The sequence below is a fragment of the Mercenaria mercenaria genome, chromosome 9 (genome assembly GCF_021730395.1).
Source record: "Mercenaria mercenaria strain notata chromosome 9, MADL_Memer_1, whole genome shotgun sequence".
NCBI lineage: Eukaryota > Metazoa > Mollusca > Bivalvia > Venerida > Veneridae > Mercenaria > Mercenaria mercenaria.
In genome coordinates, this window is record NC_069369.1 from 50,438,613 (window position 1) to 50,466,481 (window position 27,869).

A 27,869-nucleotide genomic window follows, 5' to 3' on the forward strand; every position below is an offset into this window, starting at 1 on the left:
TAGTTTTCATCAGTTTATTTCATTTAACATGTCATGTTACAAATACATTCTAAATTTTAACATGTCTTCAGTCAATAACATCCTTTGACAAAACAGAGAACGGAGACGTCAATAAAATTTCTTATTTTGCCGTTTAAACATTTCCTATACCAGCTGTACATAGCTTAAAAGAAGTAGAATAACTATTTCTCGTATGACATGTTTTAACAAAAGAATTGAAGTAATTGTGACGGTACGAAAGGAACGTAATAAAGCTTTATGCATACCTCAAGTGATACTTCAGCCCAAATCAAAATCAAGCCATTTCTGAATTAAAACTATAACACAATTTATATACTTGCCAAAAACATTCAATCTATTTATACATATTTGATATCTGCAAAAAAAATATATATAAATTAGATGCCCACGAGCCCGCCAGCTGTCAAAAGGACTAATATTTATGATACTATTTGGCGGCGACAGAACTGATTGTGGCAAACATTTCTGCCAAGTTATTTAAGAACATCCCCATCCATGGCTAAGTTACAGCCCAGACAAGACCCCTAAGTGTGACCTTGACTTTTCAACTACTTACGCCTGAGAGACTGTCTGATTGAGCAAAACATTTATGCCAAGTTATTTAAGAAACCCTCAGTCCATGGCTGAGTTACAGCTCGGGCAAGGAAAACTGCACCAGGTTTTGACCTTTGACCTCTAAGTATGACCTTGACCTTTAAGTTACCAATCTTGTTATTGCACATGATACATCATCCTATCCAGACAAACATTTGTGCTTAAGTATTTAATAATCTCTCAATCCATGGCTGAGCTACGGCCCGGACAATCAAAACAGCACCGAGTTTTGACATGTGACCTCAAAGTATGACTCTGACCTTTAAGCTACCAATCTGGTTCTTGCACGCGACACACCGTGTCATTGAGGCAAACATATGTGCCAAGTTATTTAAGAATCCCTTGATCCATGGATAAGTTACAACGGACGGACGTACGCACGCACATACACCGAACCGCCATTGTGACAACTATGTCGAGCTCACCGCCAGCGGGCTCGAGAAAAAACATAAACGCTTGATCTCTTCATGGCATATACATAAAAGTAATTCTAGTATTCCAATATAACATAAAATGTTAGTCTTTATTAAAGTACTATGACAAATGTAACTTTTTCTTAGAATCAATATTATGTAATTTCTTGTGTAAAATAAGTTTCAGTACTTGATCTGCGCAGTGTTATTCATGTTTTCTTTACCTGTTTCTTCTTTAGATAAAAACATAAAATACTTAACCTCTGCGGTCAAACTCTGTCATATAACTAATTTACAATTTCAATGGTGGGTAAAAAGAAAATATTTCAATGCATGCCACATTAGTAAGTGACTCAAAAGTATTGCACTTAACATTTTCTCACCAAAAAAAAAATAATTTATCGCATGCCCAAACAATACCGTCGGCATATCAGCGTTGCCATAACAACAAGTGTAATCTCACTTTACTTCATTATCTGACTCTGTTCTTTTAGGACTTGTTGATACAACATCATGTTTCATTTCTTCTATATCACGTTTAAACTTTGCTCTTCTATTCTGAAACCAGGTTATAACTTGCGCACATGAAAGTCCAAGTTTAGCAGCTATCTCGTCCCTATCACTGGGTGTCAGATATTTCTGCAAAATGAATCTTTTCTCAAGTTCATATATTTGTTGATTTGTGAATGCTGTTCGTGTTTTCCGTTTCTTTTTCGGAATTTGTGACTTTCCGTGTTGATCGTCTTCTCTGTTTTTACGATCTTCTGAAATACATTAATAATAATAATAATAATAATAATAATAAATACCCAGTAGACATATATCTCTTGGTTAGTTCAATTTATACATTAAATGTGCTAAGTAACATGTCAAGAATAACACAACCCATGTTCAAAATATATGCAAGTGTTCCGTGCAAAGCAGGTTCAACTTGGATATTGAACAATGATACGCAAATGTATACATAACGTTTTGAAATATTTGCTTGAATCATACTTGAAATGACTTTAATAGATGCCTATGTCTATCTAGTCTAGTGAAAATTGAATTTTTGCTTGTTAATATCAATATTTTAAAAATTGTTTAGTACAAGTGCTTACTCAGTACATAGTTTTTTTATGTGTATGTTAGTAATATGAAATACCTATTGTAAAAACTTAAAATAATTTTATTTCTTATATGTTACGTATATGTTGATTTGATTATCATCATTACTGTTATAGTCTCATCATTGTTTTATGCTTGTTTTAAACTGATTATTCAATGTTCAAGGAAAAGTTCATGTAACACAAATAACATCACGTGCACAAACAAACACATATTGTGTTGTGTTACCAATGTTATCTGCAATGTTTTGTTCTCCAAGCAAAAACCTGCTATTTGTAACTTCGTTTATCTAAAACATTTATGATATAACATTTTGCAGTTTCTCAAGTCCTCAAAACAACGCTATTGTTACTTGGTTTCCTTTCTGGTATCTCAAAACCTTTGCAAAACATTCTGTTTAATTTCAGACTGTCAAAATTAAACAGATGCCCAATGCTTTGTGAAACAATTACTCCCTCAGTTTCTATGTCTAAATATCCTTTCATATGACAAATTTCTCTTTTTAGATTAAATAGTTTTATGGTGAAAAAACTACAAAGAAACGAGTTTAAGGCAATATGTGTATCTAAACTATGCTACTCAGAGGGGCAAGTATTAGATATATTAATAGAAAAAATAAAGTGTGTGTTAAAATTGACTATTTCCTGCTTTTGAACAAAATAATCGTTTATAAGGAACGTACTGTAAACAAAGAATTTGCCACATTTTTTCACCGTCTAAAATGAATACTTTGACAGATCTTGATACATGTATGTGATAAATTTCTGCATAGCATTAAGCAGCCACTACTGCGCAGCATTTGTTACTTTGGGCAGACTTCCTTGACTTGACAGCAAAATGAAAAAATATTCAATATTTTTCTGTCGCATACCAACTTGTAAAGTATGCGGTACTTGGTATTTCCTCGGATTTAGTTTTCTAAAGTATAGTTAAGCATAGGATCAATAATCTAAACCGACAAACAATATGTAACGTTTGAAATAAAACGGACGGAAACATAATAAATATTGTAGCTAGTTTACGAACAAAATAAGTAGCAAGTGAAACAAACATTTCTGCTCTCTTAAAGTCTCTTTAAATTATCTAGACAGTAAGTACATTTTGATTTGTGTCATTGCCTAGTTTTTACAATGTTCTTACAAAAAACAAAGACATTAACAAATGTTCTTAAGATCGATGTCAAAACACTTCCATTTCGTTTAACATATTGAAAATGTCAAAGGCGAAATTGACACAGAGACCTTGTCGCATGTCATATTTCTAATCTGACACGGGGTTTTCTAGGTTTTGTTTCTTACAAACGTCCAGCTGCATGTGCAGTCCTCGTCAATTAATGAAGGTATTTTTGTATGTTTCGTATCACTCTACAGAATTATTATCATGGTTTATGTAAATACCATTGAAATGATGAGGTTTTTGCAGCGACCTATTAGTGTGACATTATGTCATTGAGGTATTTCATGTTTAGTGTCAGGATGGAAACTGCATTATGGAAGAGACAAAAAGCCAAAATGTATTACAGATAGTATAACACCATCTACGAAGAATCTGACGCTGTGCATTATAAAAAAACAAGTGACTGGCTCTAAACTCATGCATTTGGTACTTATGTAAAATTTGTGCATTTGGAATGTCTTAAAACAAATCACCGAAGTTGGCTGATGAAATAACTGACGCAACTTGGTGATAAAAGGCGGCTGCTTTCTTTAATATACTTTATACTTTAGTCTTTGCAGAGCTGATTTAAGATTTTTAAATGGCTGTGTTAAATAACGTACATCTTAGGTTTTTACTTTTTGATGAGGTGGCAACTTGTCATATATTTTTAAAGGCAATACACCAAGCCAAGAGAATCCTTCAAACTCGCTTAACTACAAAGTGTTGGACCAAATGTATTTAAATTTCATGTTCTATAAAAATGACCAATGTCATTTGCCACCATGTTTTTAAGACATTTAGATAAACTGATCATAAAGTACATTTTGAGAACTTAGTTTGTTCTATTTAAAAACAGTCTTATAAATGAATTCTTAACCATTTGTTTTCATAAAATTTCATCACGGCTAAAAGAAATGTTGACGGAAATTTCAGAGTTATATATGATTGCAAAATATGTCCTGATATTCGTGTTTACGAGTATACACAGTAAAACTCAAATATAAAAGCCTGTAGATTTGCAAACACAAATATAAAGACCATTGTGTCATTCAATTTTCAGCTGAGTTTCAGTGCTCGAAAAATTACAAAACACATATGGAAACCCGCCCATCCCCTACAACCACGATATTTTACAAATATGCGGAAACTAGTGTGCAAAGTACAAAAGTTCAGCTACAGAATCATCTGTGCCATATTATGTTAAATTTTCAGAGTTTCTATCCATACTTATACAAAATAAGTGGTGTCCTACTCCTTGGCGGTCAAAACAGAACAATGATAATCCCAATTGTTGCTGTAAACAGCAAACATTCTTTGCTGATTCAATGCCGTGCAAGAGGTTATATAATTGTTGCCCACTGCTTTTTAACCAAACTATTATTTTATACATTGTGTCTTACAATTTACAACAATTATTGTCTGTTGGGAACCATTATTGAACCTATTGAATGACAAAATAACAGTATGTATTAATAACGAAAAAGAATGGAATTTTACAGTTCGTATTCATTATATTTATGACCAACAGAAGCTTAAAGAATAGAGGAGAAGGACGTGATTACGTTTATATTTCAAGCATATCACATAAACAAGACAGATATTGATTAGAGACCGGGTTGCATGTCAAAAATGGATCGCTTTATTTTGATAGATTACTTACATAATCTTTAATGAACATATAAACAATTTTTGTGACTTTGAGGAAATAAGGTAACATTCAAGGAAAGGTGTCTAAGCGTTTCATTTTCCCTTTCACAAAAAGACACAATCAAACCAAGTTGTCTGCCACTATTTAACTCGGGTACGTTCGAAGTTTCAAAGGTATTTTCTTAGATATTTTATTTTAATCAAGACTTCTTATAGTAACAGCGATTAAAGCTCGTTCTCTGCGTAATCTGCACAAGATGGCATTAGCACGCTTTTCGTAATAAGTATCCATTTCAAACGTATTTTAGCACTATATCATTATTACTACTACTACTACTACCACCACCACCACTACCACTATCACTACCACTGCCACTGCCACTGCCACTACCACTACCACTACCACTGCCACTCACTGACCACTACACTACGCCACTGCCATCCTGCCACTGCCACTCATCCGACTCCATCACTCACTACCACTACCACTCCACACTCACTACCACTACATCTACTACTACCACTACTACTACTACTACATACTACACTACTATCACGACTACTACCACTACCACTACCACTACCACTACTATCACGACTACTACCACTACTACTACCACTACCACTACCACCACCACCACTACCACTTCTACTACTACTACTACTACCACCACCACCACCACTACCACTACCACTTCTACTACTACTACTACTACCACTACCACTACCACCACCACCACTACCACTTCTACTACTACTACTACTACCACCACCACCACCACTACCACTACCACTACGACTACTACTACTACTACCACGACTACTACCACTACCACTACCACTACCACTACTATCACGACTACTACCACCACCACCACCACTACCACTACCACTTCTACTACTACTACTACTACCACTACCACTACCACCACCACCACTACCACTTCTACTACTACTACTACTACTACCACCACCACCACCACTACCACTACCACTACTACTACTACTACTACTACTACCACTACTACTACTATCATTATTGTATTATCATCATCATTATTACTACAGCATGAGTATTTCTCGGTATCTATGTTATTTGCATTTGTTATGTTTGCATACGTAAACATCAGACGCGGCAGATGTATAGCCACTTAACGCAAGTTTACTGCATGGTTTATTTCATGCTCATCTTTAGGTTTACATGCAAAAACGCACATGTTTTATGATAAAGTGACACCACTCGGGTTAGTATTTGAAAACATTTGATAGTTCTTGATAATTAATTCCCAATACATGTTGTGGACCCACAGCGACGTAATATCAGGTGCTGTTTTATCGTAGATCTAACTTTCATTCGTTTACTTTAAATGTATTAATTTAATGTATTCACATGGGACAACTTTTCTGAAATATTATTTTAATCACCTATTATTACATTAATTCTCGGGAGCAAGACGCAAGTTCAGTATTGCAGGTTAATGTAAAAATCACTGATACTAGACGAGGTAATGAAATGTTAATCTCCAGACCAATGCAAAATTAAACTAAAAGAAGTCTAAATCTCTAATGCTCCGAATATAAAGTAAGGTCATCCTAATTTTAAGCCAACAACTCTATCTTTTGAAATAGAAAAAGTGGAAACTGCAAAGGTCGCTCAACAAGACAAAAACGAAAATGTTGCAGGCTCGGTTTGATTGAGCCTGTTCATGGACGGTAGTGGCAAAACAAGCTACCGTCCACGCCCTCTAGCCCCGGGTTGAGCAGAACTCAACATTTACACATGCTACAAGTACAAAAAATAATTAAGAAACATCCGCAGATATATTCATACGGCGGTGCACATGGAACCTTTAATGATACACCAGCGTGTAATTCAATGAAAAGCAGCGTATGGTCCCCAGTTAAAAGAATGGGTTTGCCCTTAACGAGAAAACAATGGACAGAACTAAACAAACTGGAATTTAGAAAAGGGATTTGAGGTTATGGAGCGTAATTTGAAGGCGTAATTAAGGTATGTATAAGTGAACAAGCAACAGAATGGGATGATTCTTCGAAACAGTTTCACAGTGTTATAAAAATAAGTCACCTACCCGTGACACTAATACTACATAATGCTTGATATATAATATTTATATATACATCTGAAAGTAGAAAATAACAGTACTCTAAAGCTAGCTCTTAATTTCTTTATGTTTCTACGTCAGGAGTTTGAAATCAGCCGGGCATCTAGGTACCATCTGCGTGAGGACTGAAATGGATTATTGTCCAACCTTTAAATGTTTTGTTTATCTACTGTATATTTCCACTGTATATGTTGTCAAAAAAGGGGAAACAAAATACATTTGTTTTGTATGCTTAAATATTTACAGAAAAAAACATGTGGACATTTTTTATTTTCCTGACATTTTTACTTTTCAGCTGAAGTCCATTTGGTTAAAATATTTATTTCGAATTACTTTTATTCATTTATACAAATAGGCAAGTTATGTGAGTGCACAATCATATTTGAAGATCCTTGACGCAGCAAAACTGTATCCACCGAGCTAGATCTGTGTGTAGGCATGACGACAAACGCCGGTAAATCTAATTACATTATTTGGTATAATTGTTCATGTTTACATAGTCTTGCTATCAAATAGATATTTTCAAAATATCTTTCTTAATTTACTGTTCTGACTATCTCTCGAGAAGAAAATGGACCTAATTGTATAGAATATAAGAAGTTTTTAGAACTTACTCCATATGAATAAAACGCAGGGTACATTTATAGTAAGAACAAGTTCAGCTAAATCTTGATCATTAAAATGTTTAAATAATTATAAAAAAAGAAAAATCTGCTCTCATTGAAATAAAAACAAAGTTGTAAACATGCCCATTATATGATATCTTACAACTCCACATAGTTGAAAATACTCTGGGTAAATATTCACTTGTTTATTGATATCGTTCGAGGTGAGTGAGTGAAATGGATTTTACGGCGAATCGACACAAAAAGTCATACATCGCCGAGAAGAAATTATATTGAGAACATAAATTGCATCTCTCAATATATATTTAAAAACGTATATACATATAAAGGGATAAAAATATCAGTGGCAAACAATAATGTTGCAAAATATGTGACTCAGATATTTAATGTTCAGCTTTTGTGATGAATGCCATAAAAGGGATAAAATATTGCCGACTGAAACTTTTTCAAACAACTCTTTCAAAGATTAAACGTCATAGAATGTCCACACAGCCGATTAAACACGTTTAATAAAAAGCGGTGTTCGACATGGTACACATTCCGGTTGATCTTCTTTGTTAAGAAGATAAGAATGAGTCAAACGGGTATGGCCTATTCGACAACGAGAAAGAATAATTTCCTCCCTGCAAACGGATCTGTTCCCTTGGTGCCATTCGCCTAAAGTAGGTTTTGTATTATGATGTTCACCGAACGAAGATTGTTCCATGACGATTGCCATTTAGATAAAATGTATTTATTTATATTTGGTTTACAATTAGTATATGGTAATTTCAAATTAAACTTTGCTAATGACAGGGATTTCTTAGCTGCAATATCAGCACCCTCGCTTCCATTAATACAAACATGGATTGGAATCCAACAAAATATGATAGACATTTTAAAAGATAGTGCATGAACCTTTGGAAGAATATTTTGAATGAAAGGATTTTCCATATTTCGAATTGACTGTAAAACAGAAAGTGAATCGGAAAAGATAAAAAAACAAACTTTTCCTCACTTTATTCTGATACAAAATTAAGGGCTAAATCAATAGCTTTTTCCTTGGATGAAAAAAATGCTGCGGTATTTGGCAAACTTAGTTTCGATCAATGAAGGTGGCTGATAGCAGCACTGCCAACATTTAAATCATTTTCTAACCGTCTTTGTAAATTGGGAAATAATCATTGTAAGTTGATTTGATTTCATTATATTTGGATTTAAATATTTTATTTTAGGGTTAGTTAACGGCAGTTTTCATATCAAAAAGAACTATAGGGTAAGCAAGGGTCCATGGTGGTGTATCCGGAATGGAATTGTCTTTTATATCATTGAATTCAAAGTCAGTTTCATTCATAGAATATTTATGCAACATCCAAACTGCTGGATTTGTTTTTTTTTTCTCATATGAATCGAAGTACATGTACTTTTGTTTAAAAATGATTTTATGAGCAGGATTAGGTTTCTTGTTTGCAGCCACCCTCAAAGCAGATTGCAAAGGAGTGTGTAAAGAAAGGGTTCGTTTTCTTAGACATACAAACGTTCAACGGGCGATGACCTAAATGCACCAAAAACAATACGAAGATCTTGATTATAGATGGTATCTAACATCTGCAATACGAAGACCTTGAGTTTTACACTTAATATTGTAAATTTCAAGGAAGAGCTCTGATGATTCTTGTGATAAGTATTTAAAAGTTGATTATGAATTTGGTCTGACCAGCTGCAGTATCGTGACATTTCTAAAGAGAGTCAAATAATTCTGTAAGCGAATAAGGCTTGTTATAGTCTTCATCATTATTTGAACTAAAATTTAAAGGCTTATTTTCTTTAATTTGAAAACGCTGTTCATAATTGTTTGACGAAGAGTTCTTTGAAATATTGTCACCAAGAGTAACTAGTTTAAATTAAGGGGTTCTTTTAATTGTAACCTGGTTGATATTCATATGATTTAGACATTTTATTTCCCTCTTACACGACCTCTTTGTTGAATATCAGCTAGTTTCCGATGATTTTTTCTTTTCTTTACGATTAAAAGTTAAACCTTATTAACGCATTAACTGATAAATGAAATTAGTACTTTTTTCTTTTAAACAGTATTGCATTTAGTCTAGTGTCGACCATTCAGTGAGGCAAATAGTATTATACATCAATAATAACCTCCCTTTCCTCAATCTGAATCTGAACCATTAAACAAAAGAAATGACAATGCATTCGTTTGAATAGTTCAATCGATTTTACTGTATTTTATACACTGGCAATTATCGCTCTAAACTGAACATATGCTAAACTTAGTTTTAATATCACCTTTGCATTTTACCAATCTTTTTAATGTTAACTTTATGTTAAAAATCATATATATGACATTCTATATTATGCTATGTATGTGAGCAACACTTAAACAAGCAGTATATCAATATTTGGTCAGTCATTTTATTCCAAAGTCATTTTAAGGATTTGCAGAATGTGTTTCCTATTAAACATTTAACAAAATTGATATAGTATAAACTTTTACATTTTTAATTTTACTACCTGAAAGATGTCTGATCAAATATGATGGGTTGATTTGTTTATTTTGGAAAAACGACATACATTCAACAAGCTTTAACAGACTATTATTGGAAGCATAAAACAAGAACCCAACGTTATAATGACAGACTGTTTAACAGACTTTGTTCTTGAGAAAGGAATAAAAAGCCCAACGGGGCCTCCGTGAGTGGTTAAGGTCGCTGACTTCGAATCACTTGCCCCTCACCAATGTGGGTTCGAGCTTCACTCAGGGAGTTGAATTCTACATGTAAGAAAGCCATCCAGCTGACTTACGGAAGGTCGGTGGTTCTACCCAGGTGCCCGCTCGTGATGAGATAATGCACGGAAAGGCACCTGGTGTCTTCCTCCACCATCAAAGCTGGAAAATCGCCATATGAACTATAATTGTGTCGGTGCGATGTTTAACGTAACTAAAAAAGCCCAATAGCACTCAAGCCCTTTGCACCAGCTTAAGCTGATCTCAATAGAAAGTTTAAAATATAATTTATTAAATGAAATAAGATACATTTTCATCTGTGATAAGCTTCACTTTACAAATATTTTGTCAAAATAGGTATTGAAATACCTTTATTTGATTTTTGTGCTCCAACTATTTAAAAAGCTGTCATAAAATGAAATTTATGCATGATGAATGCACAGATACATTTAAATTTAACTGTCTACTTTTTCATATTTTATTTCATTTTTGTGCTGTCGTTGACAAAGTACTTGAAATAGTTTACCTTACAAATTTCCTGCAAACACACAAATATATTTATTTATCAACTTGAGAGGTAATTGAAAATGTAACACCACTCACGCCTACCGACTTAAGCGGAATTCTATTATAAAGATATAGAATCGACTACATGATCACAAAAAACGGGTAAATACTACTCTGGAAAAACGAAATTGGAAAACAACAGCGAAGGTTAGAAAGCCAACGTTAGTACATCATATCACAACTTCGCTTTCTATTGACAACATCCAATAAAACGTTAATTTAATGCACGTATCTCATATGACGACATGACACGTGTTAAACAAACATGGCCGACCAATCGGGTGTTTGACCTTTTGAATAAAGCTGAAGATAGAATTGCAATCATATTTAGACGCTGTGTTATTACTTTTATTACAGTGTACTCCATACGAAAACAGAAACATCGTAACTGCTGAAAATTTCTTTTTCAAAAATATGTCCTGAAGAAACCAGAAAATGTAAAAATGAGAAATATGGTTAACTTTTTGAGAAAAAAGTATGATAGGTGTTTATATAATGCATTTTCCTAAGAAAGAAATTATTCATAAAAAATCAACAAAAGAAAAATGCAAGGATAAATACAGTGAAAGCCACTTTCCAAGAAAGAAGCTCTCCTCAAATTTACAGATGAAAACAGGTAATGGTAACAACAGACAAGATATATCAATGTATAGAATAATCTTTGAATGTATTCTATGCCTTCTCAGAGAAAAAGAGTATCTAAACACATCCGACAAAATAAGTTAACAGCTTAGTACCAATGGGCTGAAGAAAGTCTTTCACCTAAATCAAAGAGAAAGGCTTAGCGTCCAGCATGGGTCATAATCTCCTTCTGTAAGTACTACTTGTACTCTGATAAACTGTCATGACCCGAAATAATTTTGTAAGCAACATTATTGCACACAATGGATTTTGATATCCAGCTTTTCAGAAACCAGTTGTTTGATGCAACTGCCTATATGTTGAAGCAAGAAATTATATAGTTTTATTATATATTTTGTATTTACAAAAGTATTTTGCGTGAAGCTGGCAAATGTCTGTTTACAGAAAAATATACCCCTTTTTCCATTTGTTTCGAAAATTTCTATTTAGAACATTACCTTTAAAACAAAGAAATTTTTTAAGTATTGCAATATATATTGCTGAATGTGTGTCCTTTGTGAGCAATGTAAATATTTAATATATTTACCATTATAACCGCTTGTATGAGTTTATCTTATACATTTGACCTTTATGTCAGATGTCATACTGTTACAAAACTTGAACTGTTTTTTCTTCCCTTTTCTTGATGTTTTTGTTTTAAATATACATAATATGTTCAGGATAAAACAATGTAGCTTTTCTCCCAGTTCTCAACCTTGCAATACCTACTTTTAAAAAGCCAAACAAAGAACTGCTGTTTTTTTTTCGCCTTTTTCTTGACCAGTCCCTTTCGTGTTAATACATGGCGACCAATAAAATATGTTTAAACTAAAAATTAATTTATAAAATATTAAAAAATTGGGTTTCAGTGAGTAAAGTGATTCACCATATGAGCCGCGCCATGAGAAAACCAACATAGTGGGTTTGCGACCAGCATGGATCCAGACCAGCCTGCGCATCCGCGCAGTCTGGTCAGGATCCATGCTGTTCGCTTTCAAAGCCTATTGGAATTGGAGAAACTGTTAGCGAACAGCATGGATCCTGACCAGACTGCGCGGATGCGCAGGCTGGTCTGGATCCATGCTGGTCGCAAAGCCACTATGTTGGTTTTCCCATGGCACGGCTCATATGTTCAAGAACTTATTCACCTCTGTCGGCAATGTAATTTGCAAAAAAACAAAACAAAAGTAATAAAAACCTCCACCCTTCCACTTATGTCAAGAAGTCACACGCGTTGGTAACTCAAACATGAATCATAATTTGTTTTATTGTCAAACTTATAAAAATCCGTTTATTTAAATGGAAATGTTTTCGGTTAGTTTTTAGGCATTTTAATGCAAATGTCTCTGATCTTAATATTTTAATCATTCACAATTGTTTAGCAATGCTAAAACTGTTTAGAATAAATGTTTTAAAAAATGGATAAATGCTAAAAGTTACAACGTCTTTGCAGCCATCTTATGCAGTATAATAATCATACAGGAATAGGTAGGAATTAAACAAGCATTTAAATGAGACCGGGCGTTTTCACTACCTTCCAACGGTTAACGAATACCCGAACACGCTCTACTTATGTTTTACTGATATTTTTATTAACCAGATTAATGAATAAAAAGAGCAAGTTCAAAAATTATAAACTGTAGGATAATTTATTCAAGGTCGGGCTTATTTGGCTATTATATCTTTAAAAACATTTTGATGGGGTATTTCCTGTTGTATCCTTCTGATATTTCAGGCTAAAATGTTTTACAATAGTACGCAGCAGTTTGACATTTGTGGTTGGGCCCTTAACCCTTAGCCTGCTGGCGGCAAGTGATTCTGCCTTTGCAACCAGTGCAGACCAAGATCAGCCTGCACACCCGTGCAGTCTGATCATGGTCTGCACTGTTCGCTATTTAGTCAGTAATTTTTCAGTGAACACCCCTTTGAATAATAAGTGGTATGGCCCAAATTGAATGATGGACCGGTCCATTTTAGATATTTAGCAGGGTAAGGGTTAAAATAGCTTCCAAGTATTGCAGTAAGGAAGAAGGATTTTATTATATGGAACTTTGATACCTAGCACCTAAAACGATACTGAAGGCACAATTGTGTATACATTTTATTTCATGTTTTTAATAAACTCTGTAAAACTAATTCGTGATATCCAATCAATTAAAAACAAGTTAAACATTTGTGAAAGTGTTTCTTATAAAGTTTTCTAATTCCGGAATATTTATATGTTGTGCCACACAGCTACTTAAAGAACTTGAATATCGTTTTTTATTGCAGCAGCATTCCATATTATGTCTCACTAGTTCATTAGGTAATGGTAGTGTATACAAAATCAGAAAAAATAATTAATATTTAAGTCTGATTTGAGCCACCTTCATCGGTCAAAATTACGTTTGCCAAATAACGCAACAGTATTTTTTTTCAGCCGAGGGAAATGCTATTGATTTATTCCTAAATTTTGTATCAGAATATAGAAAAGAAACGTTTATTATCTTTTCCGACTCACTTTCTGTTTTACAGACAATTCACAACCAATATATATGGAAAATCTTTTCATTCAAAACATTCTTCTCAGGGTTCATGAACTAACTTTCAAAAAGTATATCATATTTTGTTGGATTCCTAGTCATGTTGGTATTAATGGAAACGAGGATGCTGATACTGCAGCAAAGAAATCACTTTCAGTACCACAATCTAATTTGAAAATTACCATATACTGATTTTTGGCCAAATATCAACAAATACATTTTATCTAAATGGCAATCGTCATGGAACAATGCTTCGTTCAATAAACTTTATGATAAACCTACTCTAGGTGAATGGCACCAAGGAAGGGAAAAGATCTGTTCACAGGGAGGAAGTTGTTCTTTTTTGTTGTCGAATAGGTCATACCCGTTTGACTCATTCTTATCTTCTGAATAATCTGAATGTGTACCATGCCAAACACCGCTATTAAACATATTTTAATCGACTGTGTGGACTTCGCTCCTCAGCGCAGTACATACTATGGCGTTCAATCTTTGAAAGAGCTGTTTGAAAAAGTTTCAATAGACAATATTTTATCCTCTTTAAAGCAGATTGGCATCATCACAAACTCTGAACATCACATACTTTTTATTCACATATTTTGCAATATTATTGTTTGTCACCGATATTTTAACCCTTGATATGCGTATACATTTTTACATAAATGTTTTTAGAGATGCTTTAAAATCTACGTTTTTAACCCTTTATACGTATATACATTTTTACATAATTATCTTAAGAGATGCTTTACAATTTAAGTTTTCAAAACTACTTCTTTCCGGCGATATTTTGTGTCGATTCGCCGTAAAATGTAAAATGTAATATTGGGTATAGCTGTTTCTTCATTATGATATGATATACATTTGAAGAAAAAACAAACAAAAACAGTTGATATAAATTGTTGAAGACTAAATTAACCTATTTAGATTAAAATCCTGGTATTTTATCACCAATTGAGCTTCACACTAAATCTATATATTCAGTGTTTCAGTTCGTTGATTTGATATGTTTTCGCGACATTAAATCTTGTCCGAAAGCAGCTATATAATTACGTTTTAGTTCAATATATATCATTCTGTTGTTTGTTTCTCTGCAGCCTCCATGTGTACAATTAACACATCCATAAATGTAATCACTCAACCGTGGTGTATATCTGATATTTACAGTTTGCTTCAATGTTTTACAATTTTGAGAAAATTATAAATAATAAACAGAACTATGAAAGCTAAAGGCGGTTGTAAAAATTAAACGTTATTAAACGTTATTAAATCACTTGACAACGCAACCTTTCTATTATAACGCCTAGTAGAATGCAAGAATCTCATATGACAACGTTACATAACAATTAAAGCCGCTCGGGCGTTGTGATCTCCGGAATGTTCAAACTTTACGTGACGTCAAAGCTATGCGAGATCGCTAAATTGGTTATATAGGTTTATAAGCAATATAAATGTTACAAATAAAAGATGGAAAATCTTTTTACTCCGTTCCAGTAGCTTTGCCGGAGAATGTTACAACAGAATTGATGTTTTTTGTGCTTAATTATTTTGACAAATTATATAGCAAAAGCATTTGTAGTTGCAATTGCAATGTATCTGTTGTGTCTGCAGTTATAAAACGCATTATTTCGTTATCGAGAATATACGAGATAATATATTGCAATTATCAGTTTAAAACTGAGACGTTAATTGGTCATGGGCACTGATCTATGTGAATTTTACAATTATGCAAGAGTTTACTCGATAGTTCTCCACAAATAAATTCTAAATAATTTGAATATTTACGAGTCTCAAAATCTACACAGAAATGCCAGTGAGCAGCGATATGACACAATTTATGCGCTTTGAAATAGTGCAGTTTCACTTGGTCTGTAAATCATTTCTCTATTTATATCATTCTGTTATGATATATAGTTTATCAAGGCAAACCTTTACGTTTTATTTAGAATCTTTTACTGCTGCATTTATTCAGGAAAAATTATATTGCTTCGCACCTAAAGAAAGTCGTCATTTAGACATACTACTAGAACGTTGCTTTTTTTTCTGCCATATGCATTGAAATATTGTTTTACATAAATTTTCTAGAGCAATAAAACATAGTGCTGTACTTGTATGCTTTTTGCTACAGTAATAGAAGACTAAATCATGATTAAGATGTTTTATTATTTTAAAGTGTAAATGACACAGGCACTTGTCACTAAATGTGTGCTCAATATGGTGCCGTTTTAATATTTATTCACTATTTTTATTACGCTAAAATCGTTTTGTGATAACCGTAATTCATCTGATGATATCATTAAATGTATTTTAGGATACCACTTGTTACAATTTAAGGTATTTAAATGTATTTAAATTGAGCCAGCTGGACAAAGATATCACGCACTGATCACGCCGCGGTTCCATACAATCTTCTCATCGTGATAATAAGTACCAGACAAAAAAGGGATGTTCAGTAAGTACAACGCATGAGGGTTGACTAAATTGTTCAACTGTCCAACTGGTCAACCAAAACCACTTTATCTTCGATGAAAGTACCATATTTTGATATCACAAAATGATTTAAAGATATCGTAAAATGATTTGAGGATATCTGCAATTGAAGATTGGATATCTCTTAATTCAACTTCTTTTTTATATTCTTAATTAATTATGATATCCTAAAATCACATAATACATTTAATGATATCAAAAAAATATTGAAAGATGTGTAAAAATATGTTTGATTTTACGATATACTAATTCAGTCTGTTGATATCAATTATTCATACACAACTTATTAAATGGTATTAAAACCCCGATTATCCAAAAATAGATACTCGAATAATGGTGATACGTAACTCATTTTTGTAATATATATAAATGCATTTAATGATATCCAAAAATACTAATAATTTATCACATAATGAGTCTTTCATATAAATGAATGATTAATAATAGCACAAAATGAATTTGTGATATCTAAATGAATTAAGGACATCTATCAATGGATTTAAAATGAATTTGAGATGAATTTAGGATATCACAAAATTGTGAATAAATAGTAAAACGGCAACACATAGTGCTTTGTCTGGACAATTATATCTGAAGAGTATAAACTTAATGTCATAAAAGTCCTTTTCTGTATACCTACATTTTTTATGGGAAGGGTTTGCTAATTGTTGATTTCTTGTTGTTATTCATAGAGTACTGACGTAATATGTTATCCTCTTGAAATCGAAACATCGAGCTACAAAGCATTAAGATTTGCTTGCATCAATCACACAGTACCCAGCTATGGCCAAAAAGTCATGGGGATAATTAAACATGAATAATTTTTCCTCGAGATGCACAGACACACTGAAACAGTTTCCTTGTACAAAAGAAGGAGTTAGACACTTTTCATTATGATAAAAGATACTCAGAATTACCGTTCATTCTTTTGATCATGTCGCGGCCATAAAATCTCTCCCCGCACTTTGACTCGGTGTCTTTACTTTCTTACTGTAGAGTTCCGTATAAATCGGTACTAGTATAACTCAGTCAAACCAAGTCTGCAAGCATTTGACATGATGGCGTTCGGTGCAGGATTCTTTTATTCTTTGTGTAAATATAAATAAATTTATTAAGCTTAAATCAATTTTCTTGGCATTGTTTATTGCTTCAATTTACTGATCGTTTTTACAAAATGATTTATCATTTCACAGTAAAGGTTTACCTTCCGTGTTAGAGACATGTTTTCTTTTGGGAAGAAAGCACAATTCATTTATTAATAAAAGTTTAATTATGTACACTGGGCACTGAGCACCACACTAGGGTATCGATTTATAGTGAAAATAATTTAATTTCCTTTGATAAGAGGGGATTTTAATTTTAAGGGAGGTTTAATTGAATAAAGTGACAATTTCAGTCCTTAAGTGTGTGGATTAGTAACACATCTGCTCAAGACAACTTTTCTTAACAACAAAGATTCTTGCTTGTGATTGTTCTGCTCGGTTGTTGTTCTTTTATTTCTTTTGACGCCCTTATAGATAACCCCGTTTATCTCGATTTCACATATATTATATTCATATACATTAAGTAAACAATGTAATAATTCAAAATGATCATAAGAACCTGTTTCCGATTCATTTGCTTTAACAGCATTAACACCACTATGTTGGGTATTTCAGTATAAAGAATAGAGGACAACAAGAACCGTTTAACAGGGGCAGTCTTGACCAGTAGAAACCTTTTACATAACACTAGACTATGACTGTGGAAAAAAAATCGATATTAAAAGCTCTATCATTTAAAACATTTCAAACAAGTACATACTTATGTCTATCTAACAGGGACCAAATAGACAAAAGATCTTTTTATATATTTAATCAAAGCCTTGAAATGTCTGATGGTTACGCGTTTTTGGTATATTTATTTTCTATTTAAATGCCAGTCTATGAATTTATATGAATGAATACAAATTTAATGTGCCTGATATATCTAAGATGAACTCTGCCTGACCCAGCTTGTGATGTAACCATATACCTTATCATTGATAGATCTTATATGATCTAAATGGTCAGTGCGGGTGGATACAGGTTGAATAAGAACTGCTTGATCACTGATTACTCATCCGCATTGTTCATGAATGGGACTGTTTTGTGTAGCACATGAACATCCTTTGGATATGATTTGGAATCAAATAAAGGTGCTATGATTGTCAGAAATACACTTTAACTTTGGTAGCGGGATAAACCCGCAACCTATAAGCGCTGTGGCTTCCGAAGAAGGTTCCACTTACTCTGCACGAGTGTTGTTATTATTTCAAACTCTTTTGGATCACCCTTAAAACAATCAATATTTTTAGGAAGGTAGTATGTTTGACGTGAGAGGTGTTGCACATTTAATTTCCCCTCATGACAAAATCAGTCATACAGAGTTTGCTTTTTTTCTTGGGTACATTTTGACCTTCCAATGTATCTTCTGTATTGATTTATATGGAAGCAAAAGGGAACGAAAAAGAGTAACAAATAGACTGCATAAATATTTCATCACTTGTACTACACACCGATGGTACCACTGATTACTTTTTTCTACTTTTGACCAAACAGTAAAAAAGGACGATATTATTTTCATAAACCAATGGTAATATGCGACAAATTTACTAACTGAACAATTTCATTGAAATTACGCAATCGCCAGCAGAACTGGCAGAAATATCAGTGATACCAAAAATGTATGAAAGAAGAACATTGCAACTCTGAAAATTTTAGTCCAATTTTACGCTATAATATGAGGCTGTACATTGCTAAATGATGGACCGTCAACATACTTGTCAACGAAAAAAAGGCAAATTTAATTCAGTTAATAGTAAAATTTATTTACATGTTGGATTAAAATTAAACTGCGATCCAAATTTATCTAAATACCTACTTGCAATTTCAAGAACTTGGGCTGATGCTTCAGGGTAAACAAATGCCTTTAGTAAAAGTTTTAGTAATTTATAGTCTATTCATATTTCACACTTTCTTAAATGAATTATAGAAAATGGTTGTGAATTTGTTATTTACATATTTGGCGCACATAAATTGCATATTACCTATCATTATTCGTACAGAAATAGTCTCTATTTTGCACTAGCTATTTGTAAAAGTGAAGTTACTTCTTTTAAATAATAAGCTGTGAAACCTTTGGATATGGAGCAATATTTGAGAGAAATCATCTTTATATTATCGTACAAAGTCATATAAATAATATTTAAAACTTCATACAATTTTTCCATGTTTGCTGATTGTCGGTCTGTTTTTCATGTATGTTATACAGTGAGCTGTGATTTCAAAATTTTATACTGATATATCTATAAACATTTTTTTTTCATTAAATGTTTAGAATTATCTTAAGCAAGTTATCTATTATTTCATTTTTGAAGTTTATTTTGAGTTAATGAATGTGTAATTTGTACATTATACACAATCTGAAAAGCTGTATCAATTTTGACATAACGTCAACGAATCTTTGTTGGAGAACACTGTATACACAATAATAATTGTTTCCATAATTTAATGAAGCCTATGCACTAACATCAGCAAAAAGAACTAAAAGTTATAAAAGCCATATATTGGTACCCCCCTCCCCCACCCCACCAAGTAATTTTTCCATAATATCATAATGTAATGTAATATTAAACGTGTCCGCGCACTTTAACATCCGCAAAAGGAACTCAAGATGTATGTTAGGTGTTTGGAGTGAAATTCTCCTAGAAATTCGTTATGGTGGTATATTTCTGCCAGCCACATATCCATATATTTGTGTAGATATTTTTCTTTCAAGATGTCATATAACTTAGTGCACACATCCTGCAAAATCATATCAACTCAAATATGTAAATATCGCTTACAGTTTCTGCCAGAGCTAATATATGATTTCAAAGACGCTAAGACAAAACAAGATATGTGTTAACTAGAAAATCATCTTATTAACCAGTAAACATAGCAGATTTATTGAAAACAAATCAAGTTACCTAGTTATTGTGATGGCATTAGTTGGCACTGACAGACAGATTGTTTAGACCATTATCTTCATAACAAAAAATTCTCTCATTTTCTAGAAAGTAACTGAATAAGAAATAACTTTTGAAAAGATTTTCTACATAAATGAGTGAATAATCAGTGGTGAAATAAATATTCACATTTATTCGTACCAGAAATGTTTATCATAAACATACCACTAGACTTCAAAGACATTTTCACCGCTTTAAAATTAATTGTTGAGAAGAAATATATTTTACCTCAGGTTGATGTGTTTAGAATATACATTTCTGTATTTTGTTTACAGATATGGCGTTGTTTTTTCCCTCCAGATTGTTCCGCAATTACCACTGTTTAAACATAACGACAAACCTTGTAAATTGCAAGTGTATGTAGAATTTTCAAAATTACAAAATTCTACCAATTTTATAAATGATACAAGTATTTTTTTTCATCACCCCAACTATCTAGAGCATTTCGTGGAAACATATTTATTAATGTTTTTATAATTATTATTGAAATATACCATTTGCATCCGAGTCTATGTACGATGTATCCAATTCTAATATAATATAAACCTCACTTAGGAAAATGAAACTAATCGCATATGAAATTTAATTGTTATTTTATTAATTTTAAAAAAAATCTTCGTGGTATTTTATTCTAAATTCGTTTATACCAATGGATTTATCCTTTCTGAAATATGGTACTTTTCTTACTACAGTCAGCTTTCAGAACATTTTCATTTGGAATGTGGTTGTTATCAATTTATATGTTATTTGTTTCAATGAGTTCAATATAAACATTTTTTTTCGAACATAAGTGGAAATTTTATCTTAATATTTACTAAAATATTGAGTCTCTATTGTTTAAAATTTATTTCTATTTTTCATGCATATAATATACTTGGTTATATTTCTTTACTTGGTAAATAATATTTTAAATTTTATGCTTGCAACTTTATTTAGTACAAAAGTCTGACCTTATTTGGACTCCGTGTTGCTTTTGTCGTCCTTGTAGAACACGGAGTCAATTTACTGCGGTCTGTTTAAGATTTGCTATCATGTGAGCGCGAGAGGTGCTGGGCAAGCTATTACCTCTCACTAATTGACTCAATTAAACAGGGATTGCTGCATGCTATGCTTCAAAGAATGCCTCCAAAGGACATGTTATAGATTTTACGTTATAATAATTATACTTGTAGATAATTTAAAAGTTTTGCACTGCTAAGAAAATCTGTAAAAAGATCCTTTGTAAGCAAAGAATGCAACCAAGAAGAATAATAGCAGAATCGGTTTGATTGTTCACTGAAAAGAAGCGAACTAACTTAGCTTATATTTGTTATACTAAGATGAGGTTACATTTTAGAAACAGTATGTCAGAACTTAAGAAAAAATATAAAACCATACATAGCATGTAGTCTGATAATAAATGTCAATGTATAACATAGATACAATTATGTTATGTACATGCCTCAAACTTACCGCAAAATAATCAAGTTTTGAAATAATTTTTCATGATTAATTAAATTTCCTTTGAATAAAATGTAAAGCGATTCGGTGATTATTTGATCACTGAAAGACTTACATAGCTATTATTTTTTATTAACAGTTCCTTATAAATCAAAGAAGTTAATAAATTTCGAGAAATTCAACAGTTTCACTGCCGGTGTGTCCCTTTCTTTAATTATTATGAGGGCGTTACATCGTTGCTATGATATCCTGTCAGAAAAAACTTAAGCCCTTGTTATAAAAATGTATCATTTTAGAGCTTGCAGTTTATCAACCAGCTAACAACCGTAACAACAAGGCATTAAACAGAGTGTATCATATGTGTTCATATTTTATGCATGCACACAATTAATTAATGGTTGATACCGACGTGATGTATGCTTCGCATAAGAGATGTGTATTTTGAATGTAAATATAGAAATAATCATGACAGGGCGGATGGTCACAATGTTGGGTCTTGTGTAAATTATACAGATTAGTGATAAGTAAAACAAAAAGCTCGTCGAGTTCTTATAAACCTTTGCTATCTCTTTTTCAAAAAGTAATAGCTCTGTCGGATATTAACCATGTAGTCATTTCTCGTAATGTTTGTTTGCATTTAAAATATTTCTTCCAAAGCCGAAGGTTTAATGAGATGACATTGGAGAATTTAGATATTATTTGGTTTTATAAATAATGAAAAAAATAATTATGTTCACTATATTATTGCATTTAAACGCTCTTGTGTATGATTTGCATAAGAAAAAATTAATATTTCAGTAATTAAAGCAAATCTCTGAAAATATATCATATGGTAACAATTTAACATGGGTTTGGTCGACGTAAATGGTGTTAAGCATCGTAAAGCTGTCGAATTTCATATCATACAAATAGATAGGATCATTAAATCTAGTAAAACTTTTTTTTTTCTGAAAAAAAAAAAGAGAAAAGACAAGATATAACTTAAATTTTCGTTGTATAGATACTTTGGTACGGAAATCTAGATAAAAAAGGGCCATGAGTGTAATTTTTATTGCCGTTTAATGCGATTTAAACGTCGTAGTATTGTAACGCTGTAGTTTCTGACACAAAAATGTCCACTTTATTTGACCCTTTATAACAGGCGATCAAAGGACATTCACTTTTGAATGTGACGTTTACAGGATTCAAACTATATTTATGACATGAATTGCTTTGCACTAATTTCCACCGATACAAATTCTTTTTATAAACTAATTTTAACATGAAACTGAAAAAAAAGCGTTAATCATTTTACAATTTTCAAACCTTTTCATCAAATATGAACACCCATAACACATGACTTCCATTCCAAAAATAATTAATTCCACGTACACTAATCAGTAAAAGAAGAAACACTAATTTCGCTTCATGCAAACATGTACATGTTATTGTTACAATTCAACTAGATCATTCTGACATCCCAACCACCTTCATTTTATTAACAGTCGGTTAAATTATTCATATGTTTTCTAACCGAGTTAAAACTAAAGCAAGATATCGATCTGTCCGCCTGTCTGTCTTTCTGTGTGTTAATGACTGTTTATATCTTCAAACATTTCATCGTCTTCTTATGAACGATCATAACCGGTAGTAGTTCTTTTTAATAAATTGGTCAAAGGGCATTTTATTTAAAACAGATTTTGTTTTCCATCTAGGTGTCTGTCTTCTTTGGCGAGCTTATTCAAGAGACTCTCCTGGAGCACGTGAAATGATTATTGTTAATTAAACATTGGACACCAGATTCCATAATTATCCTTTACTTGAAGGTAATTTGCATATCTGCTAGATTGTTATCTGTATAAAGCTTGAACTGAATAATTTAGTAATAATATTATCTAACTTGTAATATGGAATCATCCGGAACGTTACTAATTAATTAATTAACTCTTGTCATGGCCCACAAAAGAGATGGTATGATTTTCAAATGACACGTGCGAGGGTGATTGAGAGTGCATATGGTGGATAAGAAGTCTTTCTAGTCAAATGAAAAGAGAAGAAAAATCTAAATTGAAATCTCAACAAAACGTGTTATTAAAAGGGTTAAAAATATTTACCTAAACTGTTTCAGTAAATTGATAAAAAAAACTGTTTCCTTTAATGTTTACAAAGAAGAAAATTTGTTTTTAAAAACAAAAGCGCTGGAATATGCACTTTTACCTTTCCCAAATTAAATAATATAGCATAAAAATATTAATTAATATTAATAAAAAATAATAATGAGAATAATAATGCCAATTTTCATAATCATGAGTACCTTACGCTTTATTTTTTTTTGTAAATTAAGATGCAATTGTTTTGGAAAAACAGGCAACATAAACTGTGTCAATAATTATTAAATTCATTTAGATCTCTGATAAAAAAAATGGCCCGTGTTTCGATTCGTTTTTCGTTTCATTTTCCCGTTTTATTATGCACGTTGAAAGCACGATTAAACTCTTTCTAAAAGAAGAAAAACATTTACAGAATTTGCAATTTCAATTTCATTCAGTTATGTGTCTAATTTAATTCTTTGATTATATAATAATCTACGTTTACCTTTTTAAAATCAATGTGTGTATATATTTTTATTTATTTACACTTTTATTTATTTATTTTCTTACAAAACAACTTATAATATCCACATTTTTGTTTATTAGAAATATTAATTATTTCAATAGATATCGGGGGAAATGATAAAATATAAGTTCAATTCTTCGAAGATTTGTTTTTTTTTTTCATATTTAATTCTATTTAGAAATGTTCCTTCCCTCCGTTATTTATTATTATTATCGTTATTATTAGCTATTTATTTATCTATTGATGCATTCATCGACCGATTACTCGGCGCGAACTTTTTCATAGATATACAAAAATACAGTGTGACTAATTTTAAAAGAATGTACGTGTGCAGGAATACAAATTTAAAAGTATTCTTTTACGTTAATTTTCGATCGGAAATAATCGATTATGTTGATAAATTTATCCGATCAAAATTGTTACGTGATGATTCACACAGGCACGTAACTGTCTTAGCTGAAGACAAAAGAAATCAGTGAATAATAGTTCAACTGGTTCAGCTGAAAAAAATATTTCTAAGATTTTTGAAATTGAAAAATTTATACTCAAATTATTACGTGATGGTCACAAAGGTAACTGTCTTGCTGATATAAGCAATTAATGAATAACTATTTTTCAGTAACCAAGACTAATAAACAACATAATGTATTTTCAAACATATAACTCAATCATTTTATGGATTATTCATTGATGCTTTTATTTTTCAAACAAACAAAGTAGTCCGTTGGGACGCATTTTATTTAGTGTAATAAAATCATCATTTTTTAATCACACAAAATGTATGAATTCTAGAGATAATGAAGTTATATTTACCCTGAAAATTATTTTCTTTTTATACGAAGATATGGTCCAGATAAAGAAGTCAAATGTGTACTTCACGCTCTTACTGTCAGTAAAAAGAAGAAGTAAGTGACTGACCTAACATATGACCACGCACCTGGACGTTTAGTATTGCAATATATCATAAAACATCGGTGTGTAATTTATGTTTAACTTTGATATATTAACAATTGACCTTAAGATGCGTTTGCGTATTAAATGATAGTGTACAATAAACTTGTAAAAAGATTTTTTATCGATGTAAGGTACAGTATTGATAATTTGCTATAGCCAGAAAAATTAAATTGTAAATATATTCATGTACATCTTTTATTTTAGTTTATTCTAATAAGATGAATGCCTAGTATTTAGTTAGAGAAACATATGAATAATTTAAAGGTCCATTACTAAGGGAAAGTGAGTTGGCAATTTTTTTCATAGCCAGTGCATAAACTTCTGCAAGACACTAAATAATGAAGATTGGCAGGTCAAAATTTACAGAAGGTCTTTGGAACTCAAAGAAATGTATGTGTATTACATTGAAATTTCAATGAATCGACAGAATGACCCACCAGGTCTTTTTAACTTTCTTCATACTTCATAGAAAAATAATTGTACATATACTGCGATTTATTTCGAATTTCTACATACCAACTTTCATTTTCCAATAAAATGAATAAGTTTCTGTGCTTTTTAAAAGAAATTAAAATGTTCACTTTCCTTAGTATTGGACCTTTAAACGACTGGTAATAAAAAGGTGGTTTAGATTAGAATCAAAATATTAGAAATCTATCGTAAAGAATATAAAGATACAACCCAAAATTTGAATACAATAATGATTTCTTTTCCTTCTTACCAAAACTGTCTAGGCCCATAAATGTTTTGCTGGACATAGCCATGAGGGCATCTAAAGGAGACATGTCTTTGTCGCTAATGTTTATTGATACATCGCTATCTTCGTCCTCGCAGCCTTCGACGTCAATTTCTTCTTCCTCTTCAGAGTCAAAGTCGCATCTTCTGGATTTATTGCAAAGTTTTAATAAATAGTTTCTATTTGCGTTCCGCACACTGCTTTGGTTTTGCTCTTTTTCAGTCTCTGAGCTTGTGCTCGACTTTGGAGACAAATTCCATGGCCGGATTATATTTTGTTCATGTTGCTCATATTTCTGTGCTCCAAAACTTTCTCTTTTTAAACTGATATCACGTTGTTTTCTTCTGTCTCCGTAAGATTTGTCTTTCAAATTAATGTTGTCTATTTCAGGACTTGAAACAGTCTCCCGTTTTTGCTGTTCATTAAAATGATTTTTCCCCGTTACCTCTGAACTATCAGAGTCGCTTGCATCCGCCAGAATGTCATTTATTCTAAACGAAGTTAGTGGTTTTTCAGGATTTCTAGACCCGTGTTCGGCCATTGCAAGCCGTCGGATGGGCTCGAATGGATCATATAGCGACAGATGCTGTTGTTTTTCCATCCAGACTTGATATTGTTGCAGCTCCAAGAGTCGTCTGGCATCAATGAAATGCAATGTATGCCAAACGTTTCCACTTTGAAAATACATGGATCTTCGAGGAATTTAAATCTATCAGTAAAAGATTAATATTCTTATTACTTCAGACAGTTCGAAATACTGATCAAAACATTAGCAAATTCTATAAAACTACTGCTGCCACAAAAGATGACAAACCGTCGAGAAAGTGTTCAACAATTATTAGCAATCCACATCAGATGTAATTTATTTCAAACACAGTAAGGCATGTCCTCATTTGTTTTCATTCACCATCTTGTAACCTTAAATGAACTCTCACAATTAATTTCCCCTCATGCTGATGCTTCCACACCTAAGCTTAACCATTGCATAACTGAAAAGTTCAATGATAAATGTATCCTTATATTTTGTTAAATTCAATCCAATTCACTTCAATAAGTATATGTAATGATAAATACGTTTTGAAAATGTGTTCCGCGACGTATAAAATTACATAAATCAAGTTAATTTGATAGGTAGGCAGGACTTGAGTGTGAGGGAGCCAATTGGAATACTATATTGGACTCGTAGTTACTTCAGCAAGCCAAGCGTGATTGTAATTTATTTGAATACGCAATAATATTGTCCAAAAGATCACTATGTTGTGTTTACGAGTTTTGCGGGGAGATAACATTGATTTTACCATCACTGCTGCAAAGAAAGGTTTCTGTGGGTGGCCTAACTATTCCGTGTTTGAAAAGATCTTTATTTAAGAATTTACTTTTTTCTTCGTCTTTAAATCAATTTTATTGTCATCTATTTCTGTAAGAAATAAACGGCGCGTCTCTCCCGAAGAAAAATATCACGCATAAATTGTTTGAAATCGTTTCATATCTCGATTAATTATAATTATC

The 27,869-nt window shown here is 32.2% G+C and overlaps 1 protein-coding gene across 2 annotated transcripts; it reads right to left on the reverse strand.

Moving 5' to 3' along the window:
- Nucleotides 1–27,400, reverse strand: LOC123547091 (homeobox protein engrailed-2b-like). 2 transcript variants are annotated; one of them, XM_045333897.2, is made up of 2 exons: nucleotides 26,346–27,400; nucleotides 1–1,789 (listed from the first exon to the last, which is right to left on the reverse strand). In XM_045333897.2, exons 1-2 carry the CDS (start codon nucleotides 27,046–27,048, stop codon nucleotides 1,488–1,490), a joined length of 1,005 nt encoding a protein of 334 aa, XP_045189832.2. In that variant the 5' UTR covers nucleotides 27,049–27,400; the 3' UTR covers nucleotides 1–1,487. The 2 variants fall into 2 exon arrangements, with proteins under 2 accessions (XP_045189832.2, XP_045189831.2); XM_045333896.2 differs by having other exon boundaries at nucleotides 1–1,792.
- Between the last annotated feature and the right edge of the window lie 469 nt (nucleotides 27,401–27,869).

Bases quoted from the DNA above. Each gene is read 5' to 3' on its own strand.
- LOC123547091 (XM_045333896.2), bottom strand. From the start codon at position 27,048: ATGTATTTTCAAAGTGGAAACGTTTGGCATACATTGCATTTCATTGAT. The intron at 1,793-26,345 runs GTAAGAAGGAAA...AATGTATTTCAG, and splicing joins TATGGGCCTAGACAGTTTTG to AAGATCGTAAAAACAGAGAA.